The 26,685-nt window shown below is 34.9% G+C and overlaps 1 protein-coding gene across 2 annotated transcripts in view; it reads left to right on the top strand.

Moving 5' to 3' along the window:
• Window positions 1-22,451, top strand: part of p2rx5 (purinergic receptor P2X, ligand-gated ion channel, 5) — a 55,417-nt gene extending 32,966 nt beyond the window's left edge. Inside the window, exons 3-12 of one of the 2 annotated variants that reach the window (XM_039756547.1) lie at window positions 702-773; window positions 1,494-1,569; window positions 3,903-3,999; window positions 5,722-5,802; window positions 6,453-6,594; window positions 11,547-11,683; window positions 11,925-12,018; window positions 16,784-16,849; window positions 19,210-19,292; window positions 21,430-22,451. In XM_039756547.1, coding sequence (XP_039612481.1) covers window positions 702-773; window positions 1,494-1,569; window positions 3,903-3,999; window positions 5,722-5,802; window positions 6,453-6,594; window positions 11,547-11,683; window positions 11,925-12,018; window positions 16,784-16,849; window positions 19,210-19,292; window positions 21,430-21,535 — 954 coding nt within the window. In that variant the 3' untranslated portion in view covers window positions 21,536-22,451. The remainder of the gene's footprint in view (window positions 1-701; window positions 774-1,493; window positions 1,570-3,902; window positions 4,000-5,721; window positions 5,803-6,452; window positions 6,595-11,546; window positions 11,684-11,924; window positions 12,019-16,783; window positions 16,850-19,209; window positions 19,293-21,429) is intronic. The other variant, XM_039756548.1, reaches the window with a different exon arrangement.
• The last annotated feature ends 4,234 nt before the right edge of the window (window positions 22,452-26,685 follow it).

Here is a 26,685-nt window from a genome sequence, read left to right as displayed (position 1 = left end):
AAACACATGTAGTCTGGTTGGGCAAACTCCCATGTACCCTCCAGGACCCTGCTGAGAGTGTAGAGCTGGTCCACTGTTCCGCGACCAGGACGAAAACCACACTGTTCCTCCTGAATCCGATGTTCGACTATCTGACGGACCCTCCTCTCCAGGACCCACGAATAGACTTTTCCAGGGAGGCTGAGGAGTGTGATCCCTCTGTAGTTGGAACACACCCTCCGGTCCCCTTAAAGAGGGGGACCACCACCCCAGTCTGCCAATCCAGAGGCACTGTCCATGCAATGTTGCAGAGGCGTGTCAACCAAGACAGCCCTACAACATCCAGAGCCTTGAGGAACTCTGGGCTTATCTCATCCACCCCTGGGGCCCTGCCACCAAGAACTTTTTTGACCACCTTGGTGACCTCAGTCCCAGAGATGGGGGAGCCCACCTCCGAGTCCCCAGGCTATATATTTTGTCTTTATTTTTAAAAATGAACATACTGTATGCAGAATTAATGAACAAAAATGTTTGTTGCATTTATAAATGATCAAATTCTCATACTTATTAAAACAATGCAAATAGAAAAAAGCACAAATTTGGGGAATAACTTTGGTTAGCAAATATTTTAAAAAAAGTTTTTTTTTTCTTCCTGTTTAATAACATTAAAGTTAATTCTTTGTTCAGCTCTCTTTCTCATTATGTTTCATTCTTGATTTTAGGGGGAGAACATTTTCTTTGTTGTAACAAATATGATAGAAACTCGAAATCAGTCCCCTGGATACTGTGCAGAGGTGAGCACTGTGTTTTGATGTCACTCATACACTTTTTTGTAAGAGAATGTTGGCCTATGCCTTGTATAAGATCCCTTGATCTCTTTAAGCCTATGTGGACATTTAAGTTATTTTTTGTTTTTAGTCTGAAGCAAAATAAAATTTGCTTCATAAATTTTTGTGACTGCCATTTATCTCAGATACTTTTTATATGAAATGTTTTGCTGCAATATTCTTCATGCTGTAGACACGATGAAACAGACATCTGTATTCTTGCACTTACAAGAACATTTACACAATTTTGTCTTCTTAGAAATAAATAAAAAAATAACTACACTTTTAACTATACTTTTAAATTATTTATGAAAAAGGAGTTTAAAAAGATTGCCCATTTGTTTTCAGTGAAATGAGGTTTGAATCATACAGCTCAGAGAATAGATAGGCAGACATTTTACTGATTGCTGAATGTTTCTGGTGTTTTTTTTTCTTCTTTTTTTCCCAAAGTATTCATATTAATGGATAGACACTCCTCAAACTGTGTTGTTTTTGCTTATCTTTGGAGAATGAAGTTATATAAAAGTAAAGTAAAGCAGGCAGCAATGTGCAAAAGCAAGTCTGACTTTTAAATTTAAAAGCTTGCGAGGGCAAAAAGGGAAATGTTAATTAATTCTTTAAGTATTTTCTAAAAATTAAGATCTGGATAAAACTTTATTTTAAGTTAATACTTATTTGTCATGTCAGAGTTTCTCAGTGAAAGATGCCTTATGCAACTCAAAAGAAGACTGCACTCCTGGGGAAGCTGTCATAGCAGGCCATGGTAAGTGGATATGACCTAACACCACTTCTTATACAAGTGATCATTGTGTCAGATGTTTTTTTACCCCTCAGCTTAGAAAAGATTGTTTAATGAAAAAAAATATTTAATCTATATTGTTTAGTGTTCAAGGGCAGCACGGTGGCGCAGTGGTAGCACTGCTGCCTCGCAGTTAGGACACCCGGGTTTGCTTCCCGGGTCCTCCCTGCGTGGAGTTTGCACGCCTCTGCAACATGTTCTCCCCGTGTCCGCGTGGGTTTCCTCCCACAGTCCAAAGACATGCACGTTAGGTGCATTGGTGAATCTAAATTGTCCCTAGTGTGTGCTTGGTGTGTGTGTGTGCCTTCCGGTGGGCTGGTACCCTGCCCAGGGTTTGTTTCCTGCCTTGTGCCCTGTGTTGGCTGGGATTGGCTCCAGCAAACCCCCATGACCCTGTAGTTGGGATATAGCGGGTTGGATAATGGATGGATGGATGTTTAGTGTTCAGCCAAAAAAACTTAAAAACTGGATGATACTAGTTTTATTTAGTTATATTCTACACCTAGTTAATACTGCATCAATATTTACCTCCTAACCCTTAAGTACCTAGACTGTGGTAGGCAGGACATTCTCAAATTGCTGATAATGTTATTCTCCCAGTACCCTTTTGAGGGGATATCTTGCCAGCCATAAGCGCTACCAAGCTTTGGTGTGTTGCAAAGGTGTGTTACCCCTTCCCATGGGTAGAGTTACATGGTTATCCATTTCATCAGGGTGGCTACACTCAATTATTATAAACAATAGCAAAGCCTGCATGATCTGACAAAATATGTGTCTAAGAGTAACAATGGGGAAACTGAGAATCATCTTAACCTATGACAGCCCCCCATTCCATGCAGTGCCTACCATCAGTAAATCAAGTGGATAGTCATCCTAAAGACTGACAAAAATATCTCTTACAATCATTTTCTCACTAGTGAAATATAACCCAGGAATAACACCAAGCTCAAAAACGCTTGACGAATGTGTCTCAATGACCATAGTCAAAGTGTCTAGGCAAATTCTTTGAAACTGTTAGTACAGTACTTATCCATTTTTTATTATCAAATTTAAAAAATGTACAATTAATGTTGTTTGTAATGTTTTGAATATGGTTTGAATATGGTTGTGAGTGATTCTGTGAAAGGCTTTAACATTCAGTTTGTTGTATATATGCTTTTGTTCCTTTCCTTCTTTAAATGCAACTGAGTAGCCAAGTTTCATGTCTTCATATAAAAACATAACAAATCAAATCCTTATACAGTAAAAACAATAAAAAACAATTAAACATTAATACCTGTTTCATATTGAATGATGCTATATTACTCATTTATATTCTTTTATGAGACTTTGTTGTCAATTGTATTGTCACTTAGACTGCAGTGTAGCAGAGGGTGTTTAGTTTATACTGAATCTATAGAGTATAAAAAGAGGGTAGGTGAGATGCAGACCACTGGATGCCACAAAACATATAATAATGAAAAGGATATAGTGATCAAACGAAGAGTGCGTATTACTTTGAAAAAACCAACCCATCTGTGTAAAATAGATAAATCCCTCAAGAATTGTAAATCTGTTCAGTAGCTGCATGAGTGTCAATATTAACACAATTTTATTGTTGTGCCATTTGTCCATGTAACACTTGCTAAGTTAAAAAAAGTGCTACTCCAACAAACAGAACAGTTTAGTGACTAAAGCACTTGATTTTGAACAAAGGGCTTAACTCTAATGCATACTTCATATTATACACTAAGAACTGTTTTGTGCATGTAAAGCACTTTGAAACACTCAGAAGCTTTAGCTGTAGTGTAGTGTTCTATTCTAAATACATAGTAGTGCAGTCTAAGGATAAATTCTTGGTTATGCATATCATTTAGAGTTAAAACCCCCTTAGTTTTTTACAGTCCACCTTTCCTTGTTATATATTTCAATTTCAGGGATAGCCCAGATGTAGCATTGTTATACTTGTTATATTGCACTTATCCACAAAAGGGCTCAAATCAGGTTACTTTAGAGTCACAGCCCAGCGCTGTAGTGGTGAGGTAATTGGACTGGATCAAGTATCACCCAGTGGAAATTACATTATCTGTACTGTGTAACTTTGAACTTATTTTCACCTAGGTGTCAATCAATTAAATGAGCTAAATGACAAAAATGTAAACTTGATGTTTATTTTTTTTTTTAGAATTAGCTTAAATATACATTTTTTTAGCTGCTTTATTTTTTCTAATTATATTGATTATTTGGGATGAGGTTTACAGTGTTATGTTGTAAGTAACCAACATTTACTTTGCTTATTAACACTTTTCTTCCCACAGGAGTAAAGACAGGTGTCTGCTTGAAAAAGGACACTAACTCCACGGGCACATGTGAGATTTTTGCTTGGTGTCCGATTGAGAGAAGTGGGAAACCAGAGTAAGAGATTAGATATTATTGTTGCTATCAATGAGTGGTAAATCTAAAGCAATCTCAATGTGCTCAGTCCCATAGCATATTTATATTAAGGTCACCTTTAGGTCAAACTCCAACTTCACAAGTAAATTGCAAGCCTTTTTTAAAAAATTGTAAAATATATGATTTTGAACAGATGTGTTATACAGTATAAGGTTGAAACTGAAGAAAAGATAAGGGAAATCGCAGCTCTAGCCTGTTTACCAGTCCACTCTAAATAACAGGTAGTTGAATTTCTATTTCAGCTGAGACGCTTGAGCCTATTTTTAATAAAAGGGTTGTTAAAAAACTTTTGTTTACCACTTCAATACAATAAGGCAAATTTACTCAGAACTGAAATGTATTCCAAGGTTAATTTGAAGTACCGTTTGCTACTGCAGTGCCACAGAGCAATCTGTTTCTTAATACGTGCAGTTGACCCTTGAAATGGCATATTGTGATGATATTCTTTTTAAACAACAGACTATTGTTATATATATTTTGGGAAAAGGTTTGGAGTGACGATATACTGAGGAAGTGACTGTGAATGCAGAATAAAGACAAAAGCAAGAAGGGGACACAAGTTTTGGTGTATTGCTGGTTGAGTGCTACTGAAGTTGATGGAGATTATGTAGAAACATTTTGGAGTATAGAAGATATGCTCAGTTATCCCAGGAGTATGTTTAAATAATTCTACAATACATTATTAGTTATTAAACAATTGTGTGGAATAACTTTCCTGATAACCTTCTTACTTCATTGTCTTTTGCAATCCAGTTTTAAATATGTGCTGAATACTGCAAAAGATGATGGCTAAACTTTTAATTGTTGGATATCTTGTCATTTGTATCTGAAATGAGATTTTGTCTCTTTCTTAGCTTTAAAACAGGCATTTTAGAAACAGGAAAAATGTAGTATTGCACATACTGTATTTCTGAATTTCTTTCAATCATACAGAATTAGGAGTGTCTTGTTATGAATAATAACCCAGACAGTTGTCAAACTGAACTTGTAGTTTAACTAAAAGCAGTAAATGCTCAGTCATTGACACCTGAAAGCCAGTAGCTCCAAGGATAACACCCTAACAAAGTTTGAGAACTGCAGATGCAGTTCAGTGAATTACTGTTGGATTGCTCTACTGTGGGAGGTCCAGAGCATCCCGCAATTTTTCCATTTACCTTTGTACTAGGTCATTGCCTATGAAACAACCACAGTGTCACACTTTATAATGCCCACCGTACTATTTAGGCAAGCCAAAACAAGCATTATTTTAGAATCTTTGTCCTTCACAGAAAATTAATAGTGTAATCAGTTAGGGAATGTACAGTACTTGATAATTCATTCAATGAAAAGTTTAATATTGAAGAAAAACAAGCAGATGTAAAAATCTGACAGAATATAGTTGAAACTGAATTAATCTTGACCGATGATGACTTAAGAGCTAAATGACATTTAAGTACAAATGTTTTGAAAATGACTGAGAGAGATGAAATCGTCTTACCCAGGAAGATCTGCATCCTGTATTATTTTGTTTTTGAAAGTCAAAGCTAGCCTTTAGTTACAGTATATCCTAGACATTTACATGCATGAAAATATTCTCTTTCATTAATAAAAATGGAGATTGTGCAAATGATTATGAAAAACTATAGTGTTAGAATTTTGTTTCAATAAGTGTTTGAATTACTTTTATTTATATATTGTTTCTAGAAAACCATTATTAGCCAAAGCAGAAAACTTTACAGTTTACGTAAAGAACTCTATAAGATTTCCAAATTTCAAATTTGCCAAGTAAGTACTTATTGTTTAATGTTTCAATAATCTCAAAGTGGTAATTTATTTAGCTGTTTCTATCCTAATAAAAATTAGGTGTTTCACTGTTTTCCTTTCTATAAGAACTGGCATTCAATTAAGAATCCAAACTTTTTGGGAGAACATCTACATCTATCACATTTTTAAAATGTTAAACACAAGAAAGAAAAAAACTGCAAGCCAGTGTAATTTTAAAATACACTATTGATGAATATAATAATGTAGTATTTTTAGCATCATTATTTTTAAATTTTTCCAAAGGAAGTATAAAGATCTTCATGCCCCCTACAAAAATAGATTTTTTTTAATCTTTCAAACATTTATGCAATACTTATTTTCATCAGTAATTTTTTCTTAATTTCAAGGAGGTTTAAGGTTGTGGTATATTGAATCCAGTATAATTGAGAAATGTATACCACTTATTGCGAACTTGAACTTTTTTATCTACAATTAAAAAAAAAAAAATGCGACTGCATTCAATGAACTGGAGTTTGCCAATAGCTATTAACACAAGACTTGTAGTTAACCCTGCTCCCAGAACTGTGATGCCCAATTTTTCATTAATCTGTTTTTATTCCTTATATTATGGATGTGAACATTTTGTGTTCAGTGCCTTTTTTTTTGTTCAGGTCAAATGTTTTGGATACAAGTGATAATTCATATTTGAAGTCCTGTCAGTATGATAAATTCCACAGTCCCTACTGTCCAATTTTCCGCCTTGGTGATGTTGTACGTTGGGCTGGTCATGACTTTCAGGATATGGCAACAGAGGTAAAAAGTATATTGTCTGGGTCTCTCATTATTTCTTCACCTCTCTTTCATATTTTTGTCAGATATTATTTTCGCTAACAACAGATAATCAACTTTATCTTGCAAAGAAAGTTTTAATTAAATTCATCTATGAAGACTTAATATTTTGTGATCATCCAATGTCTTGTTTGCATCACTCTATATTTTTATGTTTCTCTTTGCTATATTGTATGTACTATTTTCATCATTCTTATTAAAATGCCATATTAAGTAAAGAGTGATTAACCAAAGGCCAGTCCCAGTATAACCATCTAGTCTTGAAAGTGAATGAATGTCTTTAGTACTAGGAGATGACTCATCCAAGACTTCTTAGTATTCAATTGTTCTGCTTGGCTGCTTACTTGTCAGAGATTCTGTAAACTGATATAGCTGAACTGTGTTTTTGTACACTGCAGTATAAGGTTTTGCATCAGTTCAGTTTTAAGAAAAAAATATTTAAGGTCCCACAGCTTATCCTACCATTATGTAATTTGGCTAGAGCTAAGTAGTATTGGTCAGGACTTTCTGAAAACATTTCCACAAACTGAGCTACAAAGAAGCAAAATAAGGAAAAAAGCATTGGTGTTTCTGTTCACCCAGAAATAAGCAAAAACACTTTCTAGAAATATAAAAAAAAAAACACCAGAAAGTGACACATTCTGATTTATTTCTGTGTGTATTTGACATATTATCATACAACATTTGTAATATTTTGACAACAGTATAGAAACTTTGACATAGTTTTATCTGTGAAAGATTCTAAATAAAATAAGCTTTCATTTCTGTTAAAATAATTGCAACGTGACAGTCTGCAATAATTAGGTGAACCCCTACAAACCCATTCCATAAGTAATGAGAAAATGAAAAGCAGCACCATTTTGGAATATCCTTTCATCTGGGAAACTCCTTCGAAATACAAATCTGTTTTAATTTGCAATAATGAAGAGATGTCCACTGTTTTATACTAATGCATCTGGTCTGCAGTAGGTACTGAAGTATAATTGTTTTGGTTGGTTAGTGCTTGGTAATTGAGTGAGCTTTATACTGTGTAAAACCTCCACAGTTTACATTAAATTAAAATCTTGAAGAGTATTGATATTTGATTTTATTCTCCAAAATGTGGATGGAATGCAGCATGAACTGGGAATTGCCAGCTAGGGTGAACATCCAGGATAGGCTTGTCAAGGACTTGACTATGTTTTATGACATTATAATCTGTAGTAAAGAAATTTTTCATTAAAACTACGTTAATGTACATCACAGGAAAATCAATGGAAAGAATAATCTATACTAATAAAAGGCAAAGCCCTCACTCACTCACTGACTCATCACTACTTCTCCAACTTCCCGTGTAGGTAGAAGGCTGAAATTTGGCAGGCTCATTCCTTACAGCTTACTTACAAAAGTTAGGCAGGTTTCATTTAGAAATTCTACGCGTAACGGTAATAACTGGAACCTACTTTCGTCAATATAGCCTGCAGCTTGGTCACCGTGTGAGGTGGAGTTGCGTCCATATAAGGTAAATATTCGCGTGTGAAGGACTAGCAGCTCACGTGAACTGACTGTGAACGAAGGCAGCAAAAGAATATGAAGCAAGTGACGCATACAGGCATATTCATAAGTGCAGCTACTGCGGAAACAAAGCACGGTGTAAACCGTAAGTTTAAATTAAGTTTATAGACACGCTCCTGCTGCCGTTTGTCATACCTACGACGAATACAATATTCGCGAGATACAAGTTTAATGAGAAGACACAAGGTATAAACGAGACTTTAGATCACTTTGTAAAGGAGTTAAAATTGCTGTAGTGAGAAACTTTTAAGTGCCAGGTCTTAACATTAAATAATGCCGTGGACATCGTAAGATCACACAAGATAGCACAAGCACAGCTGAGAAGCTTCAATGCATGTACTCCAAGCCGCTCACATGAACTGACTTTGCAGGACTGGGAATGGTTAAATTAAGTTCATAGACACGCTACTGCTAAACATTCGCAGGCTAATCCACAACTTAATACTAGGAATGCCTGTTAAACATCTTACATTCACGAGTACCGATTTAGGTAGTGAACACTTCGATGAATGAAACCTATTATCTTTAAAACGGTTGACAAACACAGAATATAACTTGAACACAATGTATCCTCCAAATACGAACCTGATTGAAAGAATTGAACAGACCTTGTTTGTATTAAGCTTTATATCAGTGGCTCAAACTAGGACCGGGCGATTTTTTCAAAAAAATGTTTAATTAAAATTAATGTGTCAAAATACCTTTCAAACATGAAAATTAGCATATGTTTTTTTAACCAAATAATACAGTTAAACAGTTAAGCAAATACAATAGTGTGCCTGATCTTAATGCAAAATGGCAATTGAGATTCTGAGTGGCATGAGTTGTAGATGAAAAACTGCCATGATTTTCAGTTTGGATGATGATAGTGCCACAAGCTCGTCTGCCGTGGTGGAGCCGAATGGATCCTGCAGTATTAATGACTAGTAAAGCTCCTGCAGACTGGCATGACTTTGAAACAGGAGGCTGAATGCAAAAATCACTTTAAAAAGATTATAGAAATTAAAAAGTGGTAGAATGGCAGAATGGAACCAGTGTGAGAATGCACAGGATGAAGATAAAGCCTGACCCCAAGTAACATCTCCCATGTATTCTTCGCCCTGCTTCAGCATGGACTGCACAAGGTGCACTCTTTGTTACATATCCTGTTAGACAATGTGATTGCTTTTGGAGCAGAGCGTGCCTTGTCTGGGGCCTGGGGAAAAAAAATGCTGAATCTGTCCATCATGTCTTCTTAGCCTGCAGCTGTGACTAGGCTATAGTGGGAAGAAGAGCAAGCAGTCTGTCTATAACCAATGGGCGGAGTGTTATCAGAATACACTTGGAAGAAGGGGTTCCTCTACTGGAGGCTAACTCTACAGACCTGTAGTTACAGCAGGGTAGAGCAGTGAGGGTGGCAAAAAAAAAAAAAGAAAAGGGTGTAAAGAAAACAGAAGAGTATAAGGAAACATCCCTGTAAGTGATGTGAAGGAAAGAACAGGGAAGAAGACTAAGGGCTGCAGATATAAAAACAAACAACAAAAAAAAGGAAAAAAAGTACAGAAACGTCTGCATAGAAGAAGTTATAATTTATCTCATTACTTGTATTATTATTATTATCTTATTTTGCACCTTTTTTCATTGACAATATATATATAAATATGTTTTTTAAGACAAATGAAGACAACCTACTCAGTTTGTGTTTTATTTTTCTCAAAAATAGTTGAAAGTGATCTATTCTAAAATAAATAAGTAAATAAACTGTGAATTGCCCATACATTTTAAGGAAATAAATATTTTACTTTTGGCCACTATTCTGAGTATTAGAAATGTGTCAGTAATACTTCTCAGTTAAAGGAATATTTTTAATCCTTCATGCACCATCGATACTTTTTTTTTAATTCCAAAACCAAATCTCCAATGATTATCCACCTACTGTGCCACCAGATTATACTGTTTTAAAATATTGATAACAAATGACTACAGTAAAACTTATCAGAAACTTTATTTATAGGTGTCTGTTACTCGATTGCATGAAGCAAACTGTTTTCTGATTGCTATCCACCACATTTGTGTTTTATCTTATTATCAGTGATGCTGCAATAATCACTATCTCTCTATTTTTCCAAAATGGGCAAAGTCATTTTCACCCTCAGCACATGCAGGATTAAATGTATACCTATAACATTTGTTCAGTTCTTGTCACTTGATTGCATGTTATGTGTGTGCTTAACCTCATCCTCACTAGTTGTTAGTATACAACTAAAGCATGCACATGCACATTGTTACCAATAGCAACAGGCAATATCTTTGCACGCAAAACTTTCGCCAAAAGTAGACAATAATTTTTGCAAAATAATGCAGTTCTTCTGAGAAATAACGCAATACTTTTGTGACATAATGCAGTCTTTTTTTGTTGTTGAGTGGCAGAAATATATGTGTAATAAGTTTCTGTAAACAGGAGCTATATCTTTGCCTGTTATGTTTTGCCCTTTTTCTAGTTTTCTAGACTCAGCTTTGAATCAATCTCCAATCCTCTTAACCACACCTAAATATTCTGTGCTAACTAATGACACCTTAAAATCTAAAAACTGTGCCTGTTCTTGTGACTTTTAAGCTTTTTATATCCCCAAACAGCTCCAGTCTTAGATGGTCTTTTTGTTGGTTCAGTGAACCAATAAGATAAAGAACTGGAAAGAGAGAGTGATCGCTAGAAATGGATTTCATGCCAGTTCTGAATGTGACTACAGTCTGTCACTAGACAGTTCAGAGCAGCAGTGACCCTAAGCGTATCTTTGGACTGTGTTAGAAGACTGGTGTTGAGACAAATATCTTCGGAATGAAATCGTGGAGTTCTCGCCACATTCACTATTAGGGTCATAGGTACAGAGAGCTTAACTTAGTCCATGGAAAACACAAACATAGTCTAATTTTAGTGGTACAATTGGGACAATTTAAAGATTTCACTTAAGCTATCATTGGTACTTGTAATGGCAGTTTATTATTCTAAACATTGAAAAAAGTCAGTCCATCACCAGGTCTTTATTTTATATAGCAACTTTGCATTTAACATTATAACATACAGTACCATCAGCCTGGAGCAGAAATGCATTTGAACTAAAATAGTACAACCAGAGAGCAGCCAGATAACAAAAGTATGAATAAGTGTTATACTTATTTGCAGCAGAGCTCACACCAATGGCAGATGTAGCAAGATAATAATGTTTATAGTAAACAGAACATTCTTAATCACACTGTTGCTGATAAATGATAAAACCAATAGAACTGATGCATGCTTACTTGCTTTTATAAATAAATTTATTTATAATTAGTGACATAAGCAAACTGACTTTTCATTCATTTTATTCTCTGTGAATGTGCAGGGAGGTGTCATTGGGATTTTCATTGAGTGGAACTGTGACCTGGACAAATCTGCTTCTAAATGCAATCCTCGGTACTCTTTTAATAGGCTGGATCTTAAGTCTTCTCCTATGTCTGTCACTTCTGGCTATAACTTCAGGTAAAGGGTTACAGTAAATACACTTAACAATAACATCCTGCAGTTGGGGTGCCAAAAGAGAATTTTTTTTTTAAATGTAGTATGATTTATGGGATGGATCTTTGTGTCTGACTTATGAAGAGAAGGTAGACAAGTAGATAGAGGAGGTGAAAAGTGACTACATTTATAGATCTAATCTAACAGAGTGCAGTAAATTAAATTCATATGCCCCTCTTTCCCTCGCTGTATTTAATTCTTCTAGGTATGCAAAGTATTACAAAAACAGCAAAGGAGAGGATTACAGAACACTTATCAAAGTCTATGGGATCCGGTTTGATATCATGGTGAATGGAAAGGTAAAAAGTTCCATATTACTTAACTGAATACCAGATCAGTCCAAATCTAGTTAAAAATATCACTTGAATAAATTGTAAAACATTACAAATACAAACAGTTTATGGACTAAAATAGAAGCTGTTTGCTACTATTTGATTTTTAAATTTACAGTATTCATTTTATTTATATTGACACTATTTATCTCAATTTCCCAATTAGAAAAATCATTCAGCAGAAAATGATAACTATGCTAAATACATTAAATTCTATTCAAAACAGAATGTCACATACATTTTTTAAACGACTCATTATCAGATGGTATGTTAGTATCGCTTTTGTGACTGTTGTGCATTAGCTGTAGTTTACATTGTGTGAAGGAAATAAATCTTTTCTTATATACCAAAGAGGTGCTGTTAAATCAGTTCCTCACTTTAAACTGGCTCTGTGAGAGTGTAAATGTGGGTTTGTAAGTGGATTTGTGCTGTAATGAACTGGAGTTTTTCTTTTTACAGGATGGGTTTCTGTTTTATACCTCATGCCTACAGAATTAGCTCCAGCCCCATGACTATGATACTGATTTCTGCACCTTTTAATGCACAGTAACTGTTTATCGCCAATAATATACTAGATTAAAACATCTAAAAGAGTGAATTAAGTATTGTACACTCATGGTTTTGCATAAAACTGAAGGTTTTCATTTTGAGTCTCTTTTATCTAATTTAGGTTTTGTTGGTAGATATGATAATGTTTACTATAAACAAAAGTCATACAAATACTTTTTTTAACTATACTATAATTTATATTGTCAAACGATTCCAGATAAGACAGGAAGTGAAATTAAACTGTGTTGCCAAGTGGCCATATTTCTAGCTTAATTATTACAATTCCAGTAACCTTTACAGGGTGTTTGTTCGATCACGTTTTGTAAAGTGTAACAAATATTAAATACAAAATAAAGCTTATTAAAAGCTTTTATCTGATAGTAGCATCTGCTGCAATAATAAACATCCTTGCTGTTCCAAATCAAACCAAATAATTGTCAGTCAAATTTGCTTTTGAAGATAATGTTTGTTGCAAATCAAAAGAAATGATTGTCAGTCAAATGTAATTTAAGAACTTTTAAAAATGACTATTAGGTTTACCAATCACACTGGACTTAGCAAATTTCAACATAGACATAGAAAGATTTGGAACATCAGAGATGCTTGTAACAAAGGTAGAAGTACTCAAACAAACTATGGGTCTTAAGGCATTTTTTTAAGTTATAGGTTTTAATCCTTTTGAAAAAACATTAAGCAACCCTATGCCTTCTTTTAATATAAAGTGACAAAGTAAGAATATTGCATAGCAATTCATATTGCACTCGACAGTTTTTAAGCATCACAATATTCTGCTCACTGTGACAAAAGTATAACTATCAAAAAATGTTACATACAAACATTTTCAAGCCACTTAATGCAATTTACAGTAACAAGGGCGCAGAGTTTATTTTGAAAAAACGGAGTACAAAGTAAGAAAAAAGCCAGGATGGGACAGTGGTTTGTCACAGGGCATACACATGCACACAAATGCAGGAGCCAATTTAGAATCTCCAAATAATCTAGCCCCAACATCTGTTGGATAGTGGGTGAGAAAATGAAGCAAATATGTATGGGGAAAATTTGCAAACTTTACTCAGACTATGACTGGGCACAGGATTCAAACCTTGGTCACTAAATCTGTGAGGCAGCAACATTAACCACTGTGTCTCATGCCATCCCTTAGGAAGTACTGATCATTCAATTAACATTTATAGTTTATTAGTATGCAACTGAAACAGTACAGCTTACAGACCTGTATCATAAAAACTGATTATTTCAAGTTGATTAGTTAATAATAAGTCTAAACATGTTTCTATACTTGTCAATAAAACCTCTAAAATTAGAATTAGGTTTCCTGGAAGCTGGTGGGACCATGGCATAGATTGTAAATTTTCTTCCATGTGGAAACATTTTTCATAAGAATTGTAGTTAGTACTTTGCTGATTATTCAGATGGCAGTTTTGTACTCATCAACACACCAGCATTTGTTAGATCCATCCATCCAGCCCACTAAATCCTAACTACAGGGTCACAGGGGTCTGCTGGAGCCAATCCCAGGGCAGGAAACAAACCCTGGGCAGGGTGCGCACACACACACACACCAGGGACAATTTAGAATCGCCAATGTACCTAACCTGCATGTCTTTGGACTGTGAGAGGAAACCGGAGTTCCCAGAGGAAACCCACGCAGACACGGGAAGAACATGCAATCTCCATGCAGGGTGGACCCAGGAAGTGAACCCGGGTCTCCTTAATGCGAGGCAGCAGTGCTGCCACTGCACCACCGTGCCGCCCCACATTTGTTAGATGTAGCCCAAAGTTAAATACTATAACTGATGTTGTTTGTTTCATTTGGACTGTAAGCCTGCTACTTAGGTTGTCTTCCAAAATCTTTAAGATGGACTAATGTGTGTGTAAGTGTGCCCTGCGATGTGATTGGTGCCCTGTCCAGGGTTGTGTCACACCCTGTACCCAGGTGCTGCCAGGATAGGCACTGGTATACCACAACCCTGAACTGAATAACCACTTTAGCAAATAGATGGATGGATGGATGGAAATTTGTTCACATGATTTAGACTTAATAATAACATGCAATATGAGACTTATGAAAAATATGCTATCTCCTAGTTAAAGTTGCTGTTAGGTTGCTTGAATCTAATTATATATTTTTATGTACATTTAATTTTTGTGCTCATTTTTAATCTGATAAGATTATCCTACTATTAAGACTTCAGGCATCATGTATAAAACTTGCTAATGCTTGTAAATGTTCATAAGCCATTTCTTACGCAATAGTCAGGATTTGTAAAGCACAAATTTGCCGTGGAATTGGTTTGACTCATCTCTAAGTCCCATACAGACTTTTTTGGTGTTGGCATTTTAGTGACTCCAGGCAGCAGGACCATGAAGTGTACAGAAAATATGATTTAATTGCACATTTCAGTGATGCATCAGTCACATTCGATGTTCTTGAGCTAATTATATAACAGATAACTGACATGTTCTCTCAATACAGCTGACTTTAGTGTTGTTATTAATGCCTAGTGTATATGTTTAATGTTAATTGACTTTGTGTGTGTGGCCTATCAATTTTGTCCAACAAAAGGGTGTGCTGTGTGTTTTACAACATAACTGGCAATGGCAGCATTAGGTTTTTTGGAGAATATTGCCAGTGACAGGCTACGTTTTTAAGGATTGTGATGATTTTTTGGCTCATTGAGAATTACTGGCTTATAAGCTGATTTAGACATCCTAGAACTGTCCTCTTAGAATTGTGTGCTGAAATGGAACCCACGGTACAAAGACCATCATGCAGAAATTACACAATCCCTCTTCCATAGAGTATTTGATGACAGATGCTTTTCATTATGAAATGGCTGATCACTCATGAATCTTGCAGTCACTCTGAGCTGTCTTGTGCCATCTGTATGAGATGATATACTTAAGATGCTACCCAGACACATTCAATATCTTTACTGTCAGTATGAGCAAGTCAAGATCAAAAGGTAATTTGTAGCGATTGCTGATTTTCCTAATATAATGGATGCAATTGACTTCTCACATGTTGCAATAAAGGCACTATCACAAAATGAATTGCTTTTGTAAACAGAAATCACTTTCATTCAATTAATATTCAACTAATATGTGATGCTTAAATATGTCTGACTAATGTTGTTCCACGGTTCAACCCATTATTCCATTATTTTATCAAATACTAGTGTGGGAAGCAGACTTAAGGATCGTGTTGTATATAATATTTGGCTTTTTGGATAGTAAGCCTAATTGATAGGGTTGCAGTTAAGTTCAGTACATTGCAGACAACATGTATAATCATTCTTTTACGTGATAGTATGTACACTATAAGAGAGGAGATCTAATGAAAAGCACTCCTGCACACAACTAGTCATAGAATGGACCATGGGTGCATTAAAATATAGAAGGCAAAATTTGGACTTGTCAGGCAGTACAGCACACTACTGTACAGCCCACACAAAGGTTTGATTGGGATGGCCTGTGCAGTGCTGTACGGCATAGAGCAAAAACACGGACGGCCTTAGGACATCAATGCAATGGCAAATCAAAAACCTTTGGATGTTATACATTGAATATAAAAAGACTGGTATTGCAACATTGGCATTTATTTGGCAAAATGTTTTTTATTTTTTGTAAGTTAAATAACAATGTTCTTAATATCTCATAGTTCTGCGCATATAACCTGTTTCCATTCACTGTGTGCTGGCTGTGGAGTGGGCACTGCATGAGGGCACTTTGCTATTGTTCTCTTCACTCAGCTGCTCCAACTCCATAATTGACTAAGAAGAATAAGTTAGCAGTTCATTAAGAATGCAAGATTTAATCAAATTTTTAAAAATGAATCCACCTCTTTGTGTACAGTGCACATGTATATCTTTACTGAATAGCAAGCAAAAGAAAACCCAGGCTGCTAGTTGTTTCTGACACTCCCCAATTAAACATAAACTATTACAACATACAATTAAGGAACTGGTTGACATGAAAAGGCCAGTTTACAGAATGACTGTCTTAATCTAAGGAAAAGACCATAACTTTAGGGAACTATGGTGAAAATCTAAAGATGTGAGAAGTAAAACTCCACTGATTTAGTACTGTCCTTCCTAAAACGTGTTGCTTAAGTAGTACAATTTGTTTAATATACAAAATGTGCTTTCTGTTATGTCTGTATCAGGCAGGAAAGTTTAACATCATTCCAACAGTCATCAATATCGGCTCTGGCTTGGCTCTGATGGGGGCGGTGAGTATCTTGTATAAGCATCTAATAAATTGCACTATATTTGCAGATTTTCTTTGCAACCACAGTTATTCTGTCTGAAAAAAAATTAAAGTTAATTTGAATGGCCCAGCAGCATATGAACTTGAAGAATAAATCTTTTTTGCATGACAGTCTTGAGTGATTACATTGTTTAAAAGTTTGTCTATTAGTATGGTCATTTCTTAAAATGTTGTCAAAGACAAATAATGTGAAGAGTTGCATGTAACATTTAAGGCAATTTCTTTTTAATGACAATGTTTCTCTTCCTGTGGTTGACCAGATTTAAAACCTTTCATTCCTTGTAGTTTATTTCACATTTTTTAAACAATTTGTGCAAGCTGAAACACCTAATCAGAGTGTAATAAAGATGATTTTCACAATAAAGAACATTTTATGTAATGTAAAATTGAAGCTTCTTTAATACTTATTAAGATTAGCATAAAATCAATGTAAGAACTTTCTATAGTTGTAGTGGTTTTATTCCAAAGCCAAATAAGATATTTGTTCCTATGTCCTGTTTAGAACTCAGTATTTTCCAGTTTGAAATGAAAGCACACTAGTTGATATTTATTTTTACTAGTGTTGGTTGCTAGTATGATTGGTAATCTACTGAGCAGAACCTGAATTGCTAGCAGTTAGGGTATTAAATGGCCTTTACTTTGCAGAAATGTGTGCCTTGCTAGAGTTACAATGTTAGTATTCATTGGGTTTTGGTACTGCTCTGGTTAACTTCAAAACTGCAGACTGGACAGCAACAGCATGTATTTTATTAAACAACTCAGATGCAATTTAGGTTGTGAGTTTTAATAGCATTTAGCAAAGTCATCACATAAATATGTAAATGTGTAAAAACTGAGTGTTTTGTATCAGAAGCTCTCCAGCAGTGTTAACACCATCTGTCGAAATCTAGAAGCAACATTTTGTTAAAACATAAGTATCTCTTAAAAGTTTACATTTACAGTAGATTTCACATAGTAGTTGATACCAAATTTTCATACTGACTTTAGGAGTTGGAAAGTATGATATTTGAATATAGGAACATTTCCTTTTAAAACTTATTTTGGCCTATGATTTAATTTCCAATCCAGTTTAAATTCATCACTATCAGGACTGGACAATTTTCCTCAAATTTCTATTCCCACCTGTGCTTATTGACTTATAGCACTTACTTACTTTAATCATCAGTTGCATGTAATGTAATTTGATTGGATGAAGCTGATGCAGTTTAAACATCAATAGCAATATACTATACAAAATGAGGACAACAGTAATTACCATTCCACTAAAGCTCACCAGCAACCAAATTAAAAAGGTATAATAAAAAGGCATCAATATAGTAAGATATAATCATCAGATTAGTGTAGAAGACTTTAAGGTGAAGTCATAAGTTGAAGGGTTTTTTTTTCAGTGTACTAAGTAGAAATCAATCATTTGTGGTAAATATACCGCATATCTAGAAAATACAAAGCACAGATTATTTTAATATTCAAGCACATTTTGATTTTTTATTGCAGGTTGGAAGATGACTGACTAATTGCCATTTCACATTTCAGTCTTACCTAATCTCTTATAATCATACTTTATGTTTTTTAATATTTTATGATCAGGATGTTTCAAAATAAAGGGAACTTTCTGATTCGGGTTTCATTACCTATTTATATAGACTAATCTAACAGATGTTCCAGTATTTGCTTAGTTACATTCATATGTGAGTTTTGTTTTTTATAAAAAAAACTAAATTATATAATCCACTGTTTGTTGTGACAATGTGATGAAAAATGCTGTGCAGTAAATGTAAAGTATTTATTCATACATCAGTATAATAGTGTGTATAATATCTATACACAATCTATAAAATATTCATCAATAAGAGAATTAATGAAAGGTGACAGATGGAAAGCTCATTAGGTAATTTAGATATGGACCAAATTACACAAAACAAATGTTTTAACAGTGCTAGGTGGATAATGCTCAACTCCCTGGCTCTTGGTGGATTATTTATGGCCAGATAGTGCTGTCATATAATCTTTAAAACAGTGAGAACTATTTAGCTGGAGATACTTGCCAAAAGGGTATTACTTTTGTGGAACTAAACTGTTAGCGATATCAACAGCAATATGAATAGGATATGAACTTTAAATGATATGGCTCACTTCTGCACTTGTATACTAGTGAAGAGACACCTTCAAAGCCTGAAAAGCTTAACTATTACAGTCTTGCAAAACATATGAATCCAGCTTTTTTGATAAGTTACATATTTCATATTTATTTAAATATTTTATAGATGTTAACTTTAAGAGCACTGATACATTTTAAGGTTTACTTTACCAAATCTATTTTAGGGTGCCTTCTTCTGTGATCTTGTGCTGCTCTACATGATGAAAAAAAGTACTGTTTACCGAGAAAGGAAATATGAATCTGTAGCGTAAGACCATTTTTTTTTATTTCTTTGATGATGTAATGCCTCAGTAGCTGGCTGAATGTTACACCTTTAGGTTTCTTTGGTGCTGGGTTTTAGTCTACACAAGGATACGTGGATCCTCATTCTCTGCCCGTTTTTTTTTTTTTTAGTGTTTGCCTCAGGTTTCTTGGTTTTCATTGGCTTTTCATTACTTGGTTGATGATTTTAAATGATGACACTGTGGATTTATAGGATATTTGCCTTGTCACAAATGACATGGTTTGATGACATGCAGGAGCCCTAAATTATGCTAGAATTTTATGAGAAAGCAGCAAACGCATTTAATCAGAGAAGCTCATACAATATTGTTCATCTTGATTTTCAAAAACCTTTTGATAAGGCACCATATGAGAGGCATTTCATCAAATTGAAACAAATGAGAATTTGAGGCATTGGATGCAAATGGATACAAAATAAGTTTAAACCTAGGTCAAAATAAGTTATGGTGCAAGAAGTATTAATTGTGTGTATTATAACAACAGATTAATGATGGAACAGCTGTTCTATTTAATTTATATAAATGATCAAAATAAGAATACAAGTTATGTTTGCCAGTGACACTAAACTAGGTAGAATAGTAGAATAATCTACATAATTATTATGAATCGACCTGAAAAGAATCCAGAGCTTGGTAGGTATGTGTTAGATGATGTCTAGTATAAACCTACACATAGGAAGTAAAACTAATAGATATAATTACACAATGGGGAGTCTGAGACTTCATCTATGAAAAGTACTTAGAATTTGTAGTGAAATTTTCACAGTTCATTTCCAGGCAGTTTACAACCAAAGTAAGAAGCTGTGTTGAGTACAAATTAGAGGAGGTTATGCTTAAGGTTTACAATTCACTTGTGAGGTCTCATGTAAAAGAATGTGTACAGTTAGGACCTGCATATTACAAAACAGTCATATCAGTGCTAGAGAAATTCCAAATGCACGCTATAGCACTGAATGTTGGGTATGAAATACAAGAGAAGGATGAAAAAATTCAATGTTAAGCATGCAAAAATTTAGAAATTAAGATGTGACAGGATAAAAGTTTTGAGTTCTTCAATATGGCCACATGGGTACAGATTGAAATTGGTTAGCAGTAAATTTCACACAAACTCTAAATTAAATAAATAATTATAAATATTTATATTTATATAAATAAATATTTCTAAGCACAGAGGAACAGAGATATATAGAATAAATTAACACACAAAATATTGCATAGGATTCCTGTGGGAATCTTCAAATCATGACTTATCTTTTGTGAAAAGGTTACATCATTGGGGACAGACAAAATATGTTGGGCTGAATGGCTGGTTCTTCTGAAATCTTTTCTTGTACTCTTTTGAAAAGCATGTATAAAGTAGATAGGCAAGTTCCATTTTGTTGATTTATCTATTATAAAACATTTACATTAGCTTTCTGAGCAGTAAAGGATTAATGAAGTTGAGAGATGTACAGCAAAAATGTTCAGTTTTCTTAGTCATGTCACTACAGACCATTTCCCTGTAATTTGATTTATTCATCCATCTATTTTTCAACCCTCTTTTTGGGGGGTCTAGGTAGCCTAGATGGTTATTCAATAATAATAATTGTTTGCATTTATATAGCACTTTTCTCACTACTCAAAGCGCTCAGCAATTGCAGGTTAAGGGTCTTGCTCAAGGGCCCAACAGAGCAGAGTCCCTATTGGTATTTACAGGATTCGAACCAGCAACCTTCCGAATGCCAGTGCAGTTCCCTAGCCTCAGAGCCACCACTCCATTTCAGTGCACACACACTTAATTATTTGGTACCAGACAAATTGAAAATTGCTATTTAAAATATACATCCTTAGCATGTGCCAAGAAACAGGATTACCAAAAGACACCCCATCCAAGCAGACTCCACACAGAATGTATTACGGCCCAGGATTAAATCCAGATCAGAGGAGTTGAGATGGAGCAACACTATTCACTATGCCAGCTTGCTGCTCTGTTGGCTGCTGTCATTAATGTCTATATGGCAGGGCATCTATAACTAAAATTTTTCTGGTATACTGCATAATGAAAAGAGGGGCATAGACTAATAATTGGAAAAACTAATATCTGTTTTATGTTTCTGCCTACAGGAAAAGTAAAAAGAAAGAGGAAGGTAAAGCTTTTTCCAATGGAAAAGAGTCTACGAAAAAGAAAATAGAACAAGAATGTCTAACAGACTTGTCACCTGAGGCCTAAAGAATATGAGCACTAGGTTTTCTGTGAAAATTAGTGCATACACTATATGCAATGTGGAGATGAAAAGGGTGACATTAGGGATTAAGAATTAATAACTCTGGGCATGTCCTTCCTGACACTTACCTACTCAATACCAGTAAACACCTTCAGAGAGCACGGGCCTTCTTCACACTGACATGTTGTTGGTAGTTAGTGGCAACAAAGAACTAAAGACCAAATTCTGGAGTTGACATCTGTGTTAAAAAAAAAACCATCACAGTGAAGTCTTTTTGAAGTAAAGATTACCTTTGAAAAAACAGAAGATTTTTCTCTCTTTCTTTAGAAGAGTATGACATTCGCTTGATTCCCAGAATAGCAAATTGGAGGATTTCATTGGCACACAGTGCAGCCATGGTCAGTTCTAAAAGGGCAACATGACTTAAAGCTTAAGATATTAACTCCATGATTATTTCTGGTTATGTGATGCCTGGATGACTTGAGTGGCATTTTTGAGGCATTTATCAGTTTGTGAATATGTTTGCCAGCCTGGGAAAGAGGCCATATTCCTACAACTAGCTCAACATAATGTCATCCTTTCATCATATATTTCTCATTTGCTGTTACAATTCCTTCATACACCCTTGAAATGTTCTGTTGAATTAAAAATGATATACAGTATTTCCTTTGAAGATTGGTATGGTGACACAAACGTTAGTGCTGTTAACTCATTTTCTGAAGTGAGACGCTGTGGTTTCTTATAATCTGTGTGAAGCTGCGGGGCTTGAATGTGTGCCCGGTGGCTGATGGGCTTTCTGTTAACATTTGTTTCCAGAATAAGCATGGATCTCAGGAAGACCGATTTGCTTTAAGCATTTTTGAAAAAAGATGGAAGAGCATTTTACATATTATTTATATTATATATATATATATATATTTTTTTTTTGCTGGTAGATGGTAAGCAATACCAGGTAATTTTCCATGTAGCAAAGTATTTAACGCTGGAGGTTCTATAACTCATGACTTCCTGTCCAGAAGAGTAGAGATTGTAAATTAATGCCACTGAGTCCTCAATAGGATGTAGGAGCAGTGTCTTTACTGGGATGCCTCTCTGACACATTGTCTTGTTTTTTTACATTGTTATATTTTTGTTAGCTTTAATCAAAGGCTTTCATTATCTACCTCTCAAATAATCCTACATGTTTACAATAAGTATAAAAGATCAATGAAGACTTTAATGTTTTCTCTAATTGTATTTTGATAAATGTATGAAGTAGTAAAACCATTTTAAGAGGTGAATTTTCTTTGTAGTTTAGTTTTGCTGCTTCACAGCACTCAACTCCTAGTTTGAATGTGGTGTTGGTGCCTTTTTTATGGATTTTGTATGTTGTCTTTTTTCAAGCGGATTCCCTCTGAAAATATGTGTCCTACTGCTGTCCAGAGACTTGAGGTGAAGTGTAAACTGGTATAATGTGAGTGCATGATTGACTGACGGAGTGTGAACATGTTCAGACTCTCTGAAATTCGGAATGAGAATGACTGAAGAACTATTGATGTTTGCTTGAAAAAATATAATTATGTGTCTACAAGGAACACATGTTTTTACCTTTTTGTTTTTGGAGTTTCTATATGATATGTGGTTTGATTATAAAAAAGACTAAACAACAATGATGTAAACAAAGTTGATTCTTATTATTTTTGAACTGTATGTTTATGCAAACAATGAACTATACATTTACCTTTGCACTGTTGCACAGAAACAACTTTATTTAAAATTTTTAATTCTTGTGCCAAAGATATTACTGTACCAGAAAATTCAAGTGAAAACCTGTGGCTGAGCACAAAAGCTGAAAGAAACAAATTGCTTATCAATACAAGGTCCCTTGTGGAGAGTTTCCCCAACTGTCTCAATAAAATAAAATGTTGAAGACATTAAAATGCATTGTGCTTACTAATCAGTCTTATTCTTGTTGCATCTTTACAGTATATTTCTTAAAATAAAGAAACTGCAAACATCTGTGCAGGCAATACAGACATGAATACGGCATACAGTCACGTGAAAAAGTAAGTACACCACATGAATAATTTTTGCAACATATGTTGATGTTTGATCTCCATTTAAACACTGTAAATGCATGTGATATAATACAGCAAACATTATGCCACATTTTTATTTTGAATTCCATTGAGTAATTTAAAAAAATGTAAATTTTGCATGTGGACAATATAAGTACACCCTTGCATTGATCCCTGCTTCCTATACCTAAAATTAGAATCATGTGCACCAAATGAACCAAAATGATTGCAGCATTATTAGAGAGGATCTTGGAGGAACCAATCTTATTTAAACCTCAGCCATTTAGTTTGGGTTACTCTTTGTTATTGAATTGTGTGTTACAGTCATGCCTAGGTCAAAAGAGCACTTTGAGGCCTTCACAAAAGAAGGTTATTGATGTGTTTGTCTGTGAAACATTGTAAAAGGTCTTCATATAATTGAAAATAAATCATTCCACTGCTCAGAAAATCATCTAAAAGTGAAGAGGATTTCAACCTTACCCAGGCCACACTGACCTATCAAGTTCAGACCAAGAGCTCTTGCTACTGTTGACATCAAAAGTGTAGAAGTTTACTATTAGAAAAAGGCTGCATAAATTGGATCTACATAAGAGGTGTGCCAGGAGTAAACATTTGCTGTCCAGGAAGAACATTAGGGTCAGATAAAGTTTACCAATTAACAAGACAGGGACCTCTTGTGTAAAATTTGCTTATGCTTAGAAATATGTGCAGGCCTTTTCTATATGAAGGTCTGTAATGTTGGTTCCAATTTAGCACACAACTCCAAGAGGACAACTCTAAAACATCTAAACAAAGGTTTTATACATGAGGTTCCATGACTTCTGGAACAATGTGCTATGGGCAGAACAGCAAAGACTGAGTTATTTGGCCACAGTACCAGAAGATATGTTTGTCGAAAACCCCAGACATTTGACAATAAGAACTAGATACTAAGTGTAAGGCTTGTTGGTGGAAATTTTACAGTATCCACTATGAATTCTTCATTTTACCAGAGGCTACTTGAGAATAATGTGAGAATACTGAAGCTCAACTAAAAGTAGGCTCCACTTGCAACATGACAATAACCATGAAAATACCAGTAAATCTACCAAGGAATGTCTGAAAAGAAAGAAATTGATGGCTTTGGAATGGCCAAGACAAAGCCCAGATCTGAATCCAGTTGTGATTTTTTGGGTTGTTTTGAAATAGACTGTGCAAACAAGACAGCCATCAAACATCTCACAGCTGAAAGACGTTTGCAGGGAGGAGTGGGAAAAACTTTCTCCCAGTTGATGTCAGAAACTGCTAGAAAGTTATAGGAAATGCCAACTTGATGTTGTTTCTGCCAAAGCGGGCAACACCACCTATGGAAGCTATGGGTGTACTTACTTTTTCCATAGATGTAAATGATATATCTGTTCATTTGTTATTGAATGGATTATTACAAAATATTAAACTTTTTGTTTTCTAATTTTATCATCTTTTTCTAATATTACAGTTTAAATTAAATAAAAACAAAAATATTTCATGGAGTGTACTATATTTTCACATGACTGTATTAAACCGCACTAATATAGGTGAGTCCCACATACCTTCATCTTTTAATTTACAGAATATTGTCTTCCATAGGTATTGCTCCGGTTATACACGTCTTTCTAACAAGAATGCCATCTTATCTTAGGACAGAAAGAATTTTGTCCAGCGTCTTACTCTGTATCCAGTAATTTTCACAATATTGTAACCTCCAAGATTACAACTGCAAGAAAAATTGTACATTTTTGTATAAGAGCTAATGTGTTGAAATGATGTGGATTCATAGCCTGGAGGAATTCAGAGATCAAAGAACTTAGGTGTGAAGCCCAGCCTTGTCACTGCCCGTGTGGAGTTTTCGTGTGCTCTATTTTTTGTTCAAGTTTTCTGGTTTCCACTCACATCCCAAAGATGTATCGGTCAGGTCAGGAACAGCCTCATTGTATTCCATGGGTACCTTCAGGGGGCACTGAAGTGATTAATGGTTCCTGCTTTATGGAGATTCGGCCTTACCCGGACGTGCTTCTGATGAACAATCTCATGCCACCGGAAGTACTTCTGGATTCTATATAAAGATAGCAGCTCCAGTTCAACATAGCGAGCCAGAGTTGAGTGGAAGTTGACAAAGTTTGCCTGGAGGAGTGGAGAGACAGAGAGAAAGAGAGGAGGAAAACAAGACTGAAGAAGTGTAGCGTGCTGGATTGTGCCGTCTGGAAACCTTTGTAGAAGGTAGTAATACAAGATTAAACCTTTTATTTAAATTTTGAATTGTGTCTGGGGTTTAGGGTGCTGCAATACCCCCTGGTGGTCAAAGTACCCAATTTCTGCTGGGTATAAGTTATTTCAGTTGATTTTGATTAACGGTTCTTTCAGAAACACTATTCTTCATTGTGCTTTTTTAACCAGCAGTCAAAAATTCATGAGGTGCAAACAAAGCTTACAGATGATCAATTAATTTGAGGGTCTCAGGCTTAGTTTGTGGAGGTCAATCATTCACTCCAATCAATTTCCAAATTAGACACCGATTCTTCCTGTTAGTTAAACACATTCATTTTATGACTTTTTAGTGCTTCAGTTCTGCCACACCAGACATTTCCTTTTTTAAAACATCTTTCAAATGTTAAGGATTCTGAATCTTAAAAAGTAGGTCAATTAAAATTGAGGCAAATAAAGAGTTCAGCATTAGCCAAGGCTTTGGTTAATAATTAAGGAAGTAGACAGGATGATAAACTGTAAGCACTGTTATAGAATCTGAGTTTGACACCCCTGGTTTAGGCCGTTTACAAAGGCAATATTGTACTTTCTGCCAGAATAAACAATTGGTATAGCTATCGTGCTTCTATGTTGATTGTCTGTTTAGGCAATCATCAAACATTGAAAAGATTTCAGTCGTGTTATAAAAAGTTTAGGAAAATCAGGAATTCATATGTTGGCATACATGCAACAGCATGGTAAATATTGCTGACCCGTAATCAAATGCGCCAAACTTAAATCAAAGAGTTGGAGTTCTCAGAATACAGTAGCTTTCATAACTACATAATCCAAATGATAGCCAAGTGATTTGACTATTACTGAACAGATTCCTGATC

Source organism: Polypterus senegalus, chromosome 6 (genome assembly GCF_016835505.1).
Source record: "Polypterus senegalus isolate Bchr_013 chromosome 6, ASM1683550v1, whole genome shotgun sequence".
In the NCBI taxonomy this organism is placed as follows: Eukaryota; Metazoa; Chordata; class Cladistia; order Polypteriformes; family Polypteridae; genus Polypterus; species Polypterus senegalus.
This window is presented reverse-complemented; position numbering and strand designations above follow the sequence as displayed.